Genomic DNA, 9,959 nt, shown 5'->3' with positions numbered 1-9,959 from the left:
TACTCCAACTGCTGGTCCCAATCTTGTATTTTTATGGAGGGTTTCTGATTTAAATTTTCTTTTTTGTAATTACCGAATATATCTTATATTGATTGTCTCTAACAAAGTGGAAATATCATCGGGAATGGAAATTACATTGTCTATATACCTGTCATAATCTGGTAGCACTCAGTATGTAGCAAATTGTTAAATGTGGTTGACATATTATAGGGACATCTTCCCTGATTATTAGTATCTTGGAGTATAAGCAGAAATTGAAAATTAGTGTGGCTACTTCCTGAGATTTAGCATTTTAATTATGTCGTTATCAAGCATAACCTTTCTTTTTTTAGAGAGAGAGATTTTGCTATGGGCATATGTGGTTGCTAGAGAGACAGAGTCAGAGAGAGAGAAAGAGAAAGTGAGAAATCACCCCCTCACACCACCAGGGGGATGGCAAAGCCACAATCCCTTCTCCTCTATTCTCTTCTTGGCATTTTAGGCAAACATGCATATGCACCTGGCATGAGTTTTAGGCTGCTGGATCCTGGACTGAAACCATGGCTGGCCAAGTGAGAGCCCAGCACCTTAACCACTATGCCACCTGCTGTTCCCCTCAAGCATACTCTTTCTGAGATTATGTTAGCACTTAATGTCTGCATTATACAGCCTATAAGTTAATTATCTATTAATGATAGAAGTAGTCTTCCAAATGTTGTAAATATCCAAGTCTTTTTTTTTTTTTAAGTTTTTTTTTGCCATGGAATACATGCACTCACTGAAGAAAGACAGAGAGAGGAAGAGTGAGAAATCAACCCTGAGGGTCATGGCCATGTAATTCCTTCTCCTTTATTCTCTTCTTGGATTTTGGACATACACACATACACACACACCCCCAGTGTGATTTTCAAGCCACTGAGTCTGAGACTCGAACCATGGTCAGCAATGTAGGAATCCAACACCTTTATCACCACACTCCCTGCTGGCGCCTATCTAAGTCTTAATCTTTAAGGAGTAAAATCTGATTTTGACTCTTTTATGATTTTCTCAATACTTCTTTAGTGCTAGTCAGAATGCATTTTGTTGTTGTTGTTTTAATATTAATTATTTATTTACTTGTCATGATTTTAAAACCACCTGGTCCTAGACTCGAACCGTGGTTGGCCATGTGAGAATCCAGTGCCTTAACCACCATGCCACCTGCTGTCTCTGAGCGCATGTTTTTGATGAAAACCTATTGACTTGGTTCTAGTAGTTTATGCAAACATGGGCTAGATAATTTGGTTATTTCAAAGATCTCAGAATTTGACTAAGATCTGGACATGAAACAAGACTCTCATCACTACAGGTAGTCTCAATAGCTGTGACTGTTGACAAGCTACCACTACCTATTGACAAGTTACTTTACCTCTTTGAATCACTAGTGAAATAGGAATAGGAATTCTTTATTGATTGTGGAAGATCAAATGAAATTATCTGATAAAACTCTTTGTCATTTCAAAATCATTCTATAAATACAAGTACTGATTTTCATTTGAGATTTGGGTACTCCTTATGGCATTTTCTTTTTTTAGAATTATTTTATTTATCTTTATTTTAATTTGACCAGAGAGGTACAGAGTGAGAGAGAGATAGAGGAAAAGTGAGAAAGAAATCTGCCAGGTCCAGGACTCAAATCGCAGTTAGGCATGAGGGAATCTAGTACCCTTAACCACCACACCACCTGCCGACCCCTCATTATGGCATTTTCTACAGTTATTCTTTTTTCTCTTGGCTAAAGCCTAAAACTAGGTAAACAAATACAACTGAGAACCCAGAACAAGAGTTAAAAAAAATGTTAAAACAGATGGGAACTTACTTGTCTGTAAGATTTATTATATGTACGAAGAAAAGATTGGGTATTGGCCACTGAGAGTTTCCCTTATGGGGTGTGGAGACTCTGATTGCTTGTTATTATTATATTTTACTTTCCTTAAAACAATGGTACAGGAGACAGCAGATGGCATAATGGTTACATTGCTGGATTCCCATGTAGTTGACCACGGTTTGAGTTTTGGAACTGGTGGATTAAAATTTATGAGGGCACGTGTGCATGTACGTGTATGTGCCCAAAATCCCAAGAGGAGAATGGAGGAGAAGGGATTGTGCCGTGGCAATCACCCCTGAGGGGGTGATTTCCTGATTTCTATCTCTCTCTCTCTGTCTCTCTGTCAAGCACATGCACCCTATGGCCAAAATCTCTTAGTAAAAAAAATGGTGCAAAAGGGAGGTAGGAATTAAAGACAATTTAGGGATGGAATAGTCATATCTCTTTTCCATCAGGTACAAAGTCTCCCTGTTGCTGACAGAAGAAATGAAAAATAAACAAAAAACTATTACTACTACTGTTAAGTTGAGAAAATTCAAGTCTGTGTCTCCCTATCACAGCAAAGAATCGAAGAACAAGGAGATAAGTTAAGCACAAGTTTTATTGAGACAGAGATAGGCAGACTGGGCCAGAACCAAGGGAGGCAAGCTGGTCTTGTCTCTTCTCCGGGGTCTCCTTTTATCCTGTTTCAGACCCTTTGTTCATCTTATATCTGTATTCTTAGACCACCTCTGGCTTGTTAATTTTCGTTTTGGCTTGTTTTTTTATTTTACAAGATTCATGTAGATGGTCTATAGTCACTCAAAATTTCTTAGTGCTCCAGGCTAGTTCCCTGATCTGTGTCTGCCTAACCCAAGTCATCATTCCTAACAACTCCTAACGCCAGTACTAAAAAACGTCTAAGGAAAAGACTAATGGGGAATCACATGCTGCCATGTTTACTCTGCCTTTTTTCAGTAAAAGAAAGTCACCCCAGACAAAAAACATAATAATAACATCTGCTACAATGGCTGTGTTCTCTGAAAGTGAGAGAGGGGGAGCAGTGTTGACTGCATGCAAAAATCAAAAGAGAGTGTGGAGAATATGTACAGAATATCCCCAAGGAATGGGGGAAAATGTGTCTTCTGGAAGCTGTGAACACTAATGCTTACAACAAGGAAAGAGAAGACAGAAGGACTAGCTTCAGGAAAGCTGTCATTTTTTGCTGGTGAGGATTCTTAATCTTGGGGAGGTTCTGGAAAGTTTACTTCCATTTCTTCTTCTTGAACTGGAATAATTTCAATATCTTCATCCTTTGGTTGGGAAGTTACTGCAGTTACTAGAACCACTTCGTTAGCAGTTTCCTGTTCTTTTTTTCCATCGGCTGACAAGAGAACCACATTCTAGAACACAAAATTAAACAAACTTTTCTTGACTTTTATCATTGGTATTTTTTTTCAGTAATCTCTACACATATTTATCAAATACTTCCTAGTTTTTTGTTACTTATGTTTTTGTACTATACGCCTTCAAATACTAGACTTGATTTGCCAGGTGCTCAAATTTTTTTCTTTTTTAGAGGCTTTGTCATAGGGCATGCGCACTCACCAGAGAGAGAGAGACAGAAACAGTGAGAGGGAAAGTGAGAAATCACCCACCAGGGGGCATGGCCATGATGCAATCACTTTCATTCCATTCTCCTCCTGGGATCATGGGCACACATGCACACACACTGGGTGTGATTTTGAAGCCATCGGGTCCGGGACTCAAATTGCCATCTGCCATGTGGGAGTCCAGCAATGTAGCCGCTATGCCATCTGCTGGCCCCAGGTGCTCAAATTCTTAACAAATCACTTATCAAAACTCACGTGTGGCGCCAAAAGATGGCGTAGTCGTTTCGTGGTCAGATTCCCACATGGTAGACAGTGGTTTAAGTCCTGGACCCAGTAGCTTGAAAATCATGCCAGGCACGTGTGCATGCACGTCCAAGATCCAGGGAGGAGAATGGAGGAGAAGGGATTGTGGTGTGGCCATCTTCCCAGGGGGTGAGTTCTCACTTTCCCTCTCAATGTTTGTCTCTGTCTCTGTGGCAAGCGCATGTGCCCTAAGGCAAAAACCTCTTAAAAAAAAAAAACCAAACAAACAAAACTCAAGTGTGAGTGAATACTCAAGAGTAGCAGGTATTTGCTACTTTGCCTGGAATGATCATGTGATCCTGGGAAAATAAAGCTGCAATAACAGGACATTTTAGTTTCCAGTTTTGATTTGCCTTTAGTGAATATAATTCTGGGACAGTTATTTTCTCTCTTTGATCCTATATTCCTCATCTTCAAAACAAACAAATTAGTGATAATTTCTAAATTTAATTTCTAATAGACTATGGTTCTGAAACAGATGTTAATAGACCTGTCTATCACTGGGATGTTCGAATTCCCAATGGTGAAACCTCTTCAAATCTATTGTTTTGGAAGAGCTGAAGAGGGATGGTGGTAGAGGTAGTTAAAAAAAAAAAAAAAAGAATGACTTTTATCAGTCTTCAACCTTCAGCCATTCAGCTTTTATACATTAAGCATAGAATCAGACAATCAAGGCCTGAAGTCAAGCAGAATGAAAGAACAATAATTAGGCACACATAATACCAAACCATATCCCATGTCTAACGAGAGACTACACATTTCAGACAGATTTCTTCATTTTTTTTATGTTTTCTGAAATATGCCAAGAACTTTTTTATTTCCTTCTTTCTTTTTCTTTCTTTCTTTTATTTCTTACTTTATTCTTTCTCTTTTTTTTAAAGAATTATTTTTATTTAATTTTATCTATTCATTCTTTTTATTTTAAATTAACCAGAGAGACACAGAAAGAGAGGGAGAGAGAGAGCGAGAAAGCAAGCTGCCAGGGGTCTGGGAATTATTCCTGGTCAGCCATGTGGGAGTGTCTAGCACTTTAACCACCACACCACCTGCTGGTCTCCTTTCTCTTTCTTTCTTCTTTTCTTTTTTCCTTTCTTCTTTCTCTTCTCTCTCTCTCTCTCTGTCTCTCTGTCTCTTTCTTTGTTTTGTAAAGTTCCTACTTTCAAAATCTCATCAGATTACATTCTCCATAAATGATTCTCTGTAGATGTGCATTTTCTCAGTGGAGATTATGGACAGAAGGGCAACTACTTACAGCTTTGGGCCCAGAGCACATCCTTTTCCATTCAGTTTCTACAATGCCAGATGTCACAAGTTCCTGGAAGAAGGTAAAAATCAACATCACCGACAAAAGGCCCTGAAAAACAACAGAAGAATGAAGGTGAAAATGTAATAATGGCACAACAAATATGGTTGGTGCTCAGTAAATGACTGTTGACTAAAATTAGGTGATTAAAAGATCAATTATTTGGATAAGTAATGACTGGCTGAGCAAATTGCTAGTATAGGAGTGGTTTCTTCTTAGCCCTAACACCACAATTCTGACATACAACCGATGGTTAAGGAATGTTGCTGGTGGAAAGTAAGGCAGACATATGGTCCACCTTATAAGCTTACTGGTTAACAGAGCTGGATCACACACGGCTGATCATGGTTTGAATCCTGGTCCCAGTAGCTTAAAAGATGCGCGTACGTGTGTGTATGCATGACCAACATTTAGACAGGATAGAGAAATGGAGGAGAATGGAATGTAGTATGATCATTCTCTATTGGGAGATGTGTTCTCTCTCTCTCTCTCTTGCAAATGCATGCACCTACTGGAAATTAAAACAATAAAGCAAAAACATTCCATTGAAGAATCAATGAAATGTAAGAAAGAATACATACTGAATCCTAAATTAAATTATACCCAACATTAGGTGGTATAGCATCATACCAAGGAAACCTCTTTACACTTGTCAGATGTATTTTTTTTTTTTCCTTTGAACTCTATAGTAAAATTTCCTGCAGGCAAGAGATGGTCATAACATTTTAGGTGTTTTTTCCATGTTCATTTTACTTAATAATAATGATGAATATTAATACTATTAAAGTTGTTAGCAATAGTTAGTGTTAAAGCAAACACTTACATAACACATTATGTGTGCCCAGCACTGCTTTAAGTGCTTTGCATATATTAACTCATTTATTCCTCAGAACAACTTTGAGATAAGCAGTGTTACCATCCCAATTTTACAGTTGAAATTGAGGGAGAATTTGGTTAAAATTCTTGTTCAAAGCCACATAGGCAATAAATAGCAGACTCAGAAGGCCAGACAGTGGTGCAGTGGTAACACAACGTCCTGTGAGGCTGACACACATGGGAAGGTTCCAGGTTCAATTCTGGAGATCTACCCAAGTATGTAGTATGTGTGTATGTGTGTGCACATGTGTGCGTGCACCCATTATAACAGGCTGGCTGAGGCCGAGGGTCCATTGTGGCATCAAAATCTTGCTGGGAGGTGCCTGCAGGTGGCACAGTGGTTAAGGTGATGGACTCCCAGATGGCCGAACATGGTTCGAGTCCCGAACCTGGTGGCTTGCTTTCTCACTTTCCCTTTCTCTCTCTTTCTGGCTCTCTCTGGTCAAGTTAAACAATAATAATAACAAGTAAAATAAAATAAATAATTATTTTAAAAAATTTTGCCTGGGGCTGCCTTTCTCTCTCTTTCACTCTTGGAAGAAGTGAATAAATAAACTTAAAAATAAAGTAACAGACTCAGGCAGTCTGGACCCAGAGTTGATGCTCATAATAAAAATGCTATAATTCCTCCTTGGAAAGAAACTGTCCACTTACCAATAACGCCGATTGCATGCTGTAACAGTAGTGTATAGATTCAGAATTTTTGTCAGCTGCTTCACAGTTGTATATGTTAATAAGTGACGTATAACCTTTAATAAGATTTAGACTCTCCATTTTCAAAAAATGGATAGCTTTAATATTAAATATGTCCATGACCAGAAGAATCATTCCAGAAATGGAAGTGAAGAGGCTCAATGAGTTCATTACTATTTTTGCTGTGACCTGAAATAGAGACATGAAGGTTTATTAATTGGGTTTGATTTCCATTTGTAGAACATAAGTGAGGAAGGAATTACGGATTCTGTTTCCTTGCCTCACAAAAGTACTATAACTAAATCATACTGAAGTTCTTCTCTCAGTTGCTTTTAGCCTCTGCATCACTATAAAATAAAATCTTCAGCTCTCTATCCCATTCCTTTCTCAGTCTTCCCATTTTATTTTATGTGATAACCATTCATTTTGCTTATCATTCCAAAATTCTAGGGGTAAACCTTAGTTCTTATATCTATCTACCTATATAAACTCATACTTTAATTTTTTTCCACAAACTTTTTTTTTAGTTTTGTTTTATTTCTATTTTATTTATTGCTATAAGGTGTGTGTTCTTGCCTGAAAGAGAGCAAAGAAAGTGAGAGAAAGTGTGAGAAAGCAGAATCTCTTCTCCTCCATTCTTCTCTTGGGACTTTGGGAACAAATGCTGCTGGGTTCAGGACTTGAACCATGTAGTTAGCCATGTGGGATCAGGCCACCTTAATCACTATGCCACTGGCTGGCCCCTCCCTTAGTTGTATATCTTATGTTCTGTATTTCCTTTATTGTCATGGCCACCATCCCAGTAGTCATTCAATAAATACTTGTTGAATCAAGGAAGATGAGTAAGATTTACAGAATTTTCTACAGAATAATCAACGATTATCATCTGTCTGCATAAGAAAATAAAGGGAAGAAAGAGAAGGAGACTCCTGTACCACACTTATGGGTGGTATTATGGGTATAGGCTGGGAAGTTACAGACAGAAACTTCTATGTATTTCCCATCAAATAGAAATAAAACACAGCCACAACACCAGTAACAATATCTAATCCTTTTGACAGAAAATGTAGTCAACCCTAAAAAGCTATCTTCCAAACATAACTAGGGTTGATATCTCTGGGTAGCATAGGTAAGAAAAAGTTCATATGACTACTCTACATTGTAGGGATGATAAAACATTGAAATAGGAAAATACAAGGGAACTTGGAAAAGTACATGGAAAAATGAACTTAAAATATGAGTTTATTTTGGAACAAAAATCTATGGATGGTTTTTCATAATATGCATTTTCCATGAGCTTTCTGAACACCTCTTATCTATGTAACAGGTACCACACTAGGAAGGAATTATCAATTATTATTTTATGACATGCATATTTCATCCCTGTCTATATGACCCATAGACAGAAGTCAGTAATCTGACTGTATTTGGAAATTACAAAAATTTGATCTTCATAAATGATTGTTTTCTACCCAAACTAAGTTGTTAGACCATTTCTTTCTTTTCTTTTCTTTTCCTTTTCTTTTTTTGGAGGGGTTTTTGCTATAAGGAGCATGCGCTAGCCAGAAAGACACAGAGAGACAGAGAGACAGAAAGAGAGAAATCAACTCCCCCATGGGTGGCCACACCACAATCCCTTCTCCTCCATTCTCCTCTCAGGATCTTGGGCATGCACACACATGTGCCCAGCATGAGTTTAAGCCACCAGGTCTGGGACTCGAACTGCAGTAAATTACGTGGAAGTCTAGCGACCTAGCCATTATGCCAACTGCTGGTCCCTGTTAGACCATTTTTAGAGAGGAATCATCCCAATCTATTCAGTTCTTCACTGACTGAAAGTGACTCAGCTTAATAAATAAGAAAAAGTGTTGGGGGAGGATTTTCTTGGGAAGAAACCTGCTGGTAAGTTCTTTTTTACCCACATAGAATTGGAAACTCTGTTGGGTAACCTAGGGGTCACGTGAACAGGACCACAATGCAGGTTTTATGGTCTCTATTTAACCTTCGTGCTGATTTCATACGGTAGCATGAATATTGCCTCCATTTTACAGGTGAAAAACTGAGAACGGTAAACCGACTTGCTCAAGGTTACAACTTAAGGTTCTAACTTAGTTAGATAATTTTCCTACATGGTGGTCTAGGAGAAATGATATGGCTTCCACAAAAGTCTTTTGTTGTTGCACAACATTGGACATTTATGCGATTGTAAGTATGGTCTTCACAGATCTGCCATTAGCTCTGTTTCAAGGACATACTTCAGGTTTATCTCACTACCAAGTTTTTCATAAATAAAATCACAACAGCATTGTGGTGGGTCCTTTGGATTTTAGGGTTGAGAGTCTGTGAATCCAAGGCTCTTTAAGGGTCTTTGCTTTCAACTCAAACAATGGGTATCCCTCTGATGTGTGGGAAAGGACATACGGTTACTTGCCAAACTCTTCCTGGAGTCTTTCTTTGCTGCTGCGAGGACTGATCCGGAAATAATATACTGTATAAACAGAGGTGGTGGGTGGGGAAATGGTGGGAGAGGTGCAAGGAGGGGGCAAGAGGAAGACAGGGAGAGAGATCACTTTTAAACATTGAGAACTGATCATAAAAATTACCCACTACATCTCCCATCACTTTTTACTAAGCCAACCACCCATTTTTATCAAATTTGCTAAGTTTTCAGCAGTCATATTTCTCCTTTGTTCAGGATCAACTACATTCAGTCTGTGCATTTATTCAACCATTTGGGGAGTCATGACTAAAAATACAATTAAACCAAAGAGGTGAAACTCACATTTCCATGTTAATAAATATTCAATACTGTGAATTTGTGACCAGTAGATGGTGTAATGGTTACATCCCTGGACTTGTACATAGTTGACCATGGTTTGAGTCCCAGATCTGGTAACTTAAAACTTAATCCAGGAGCGTGTGTGTGCTTGCTCAAAATCCTGAGAGGAGAATGGATTGCAGTGTAGCCATCTCCCCTAGGGGGAAGGGAGAGGAGGTGATTTCTCACTTTCTGTTACTCTGTCTCTCAGGTGAGCACACACACCCTATAGCAAAAATCTCTCTAGAAAAAAATGTGAATTTAAAAGTTTATTTTTAGTTTTTCTTTTTTCCTTTTTTTCTTTAATTTATAGGATTACTCTTTGGTCTTCACAATGACTAAAATGACTTTGATGCCAATGAAGATGTAGAAAGAAATACTTGGTCTGAATATCACAGACATTTCTATAACAAGAATTTATGTATTTTTTTTCCTTTTTTTTTTTTTTTTGAGATTTTTTCTCTGTAGGGCGCGTGCGCTCACCAGACAGATAGAGACATAGAGACAGAAAGTGAGAAATCCCCCCCC

General features: G+C 38.2%; 1 protein-coding gene across 3 annotated transcripts in view; it reads right to left on the bottom strand.

Moving 5' to 3' along the window:
• Positions 1 to 2,730: 2,730 nt before the first annotated feature.
• Positions 2,731 to 9,959, bottom strand: part of MS4A1 (membrane spanning 4-domains A1) — an 18,768-nt gene continuing 11,539 nt past the window's right edge. For 2 of the 3 annotated variants that reach the window (XM_014584905.2, XM_006170206.3), the window contains exons 4-7: positions 9,045 to 9,101; positions 6,575 to 6,802; positions 4,994 to 5,095; positions 2,731 to 3,228 (exon numbers count right to left, since the gene is read on the bottom strand). In XM_014584905.2, coding sequence (XP_014440391.1) covers positions 3,064 to 3,228; positions 4,994 to 5,095; positions 6,575 to 6,802; positions 9,045 to 9,101 — 552 coding nt within the window. In that variant the 3' untranslated portion in view covers positions 2,731 to 3,063. The remainder of the gene's footprint in view (positions 3,229 to 4,993; positions 5,096 to 6,574; positions 6,803 to 9,044; positions 9,102 to 9,959) is intronic. The other variant, XM_027768973.1, reaches the window with a different exon arrangement.

This window comes from Tupaia chinensis, unplaced genomic scaffold, assembly GCF_000334495.1.
Source record: "Tupaia chinensis unplaced genomic scaffold, TupChi_1.0 Scaffold148192_1, whole genome shotgun sequence".
NCBI lineage: Eukaryota > Metazoa > Chordata > Mammalia > Scandentia > Tupaiidae > Tupaia > Tupaia belangeri.
The sequence above is the reverse complement of the archived record's forward strand: the minus strand, read 5'-3'. Positions and strand labels throughout refer to the sequence as shown.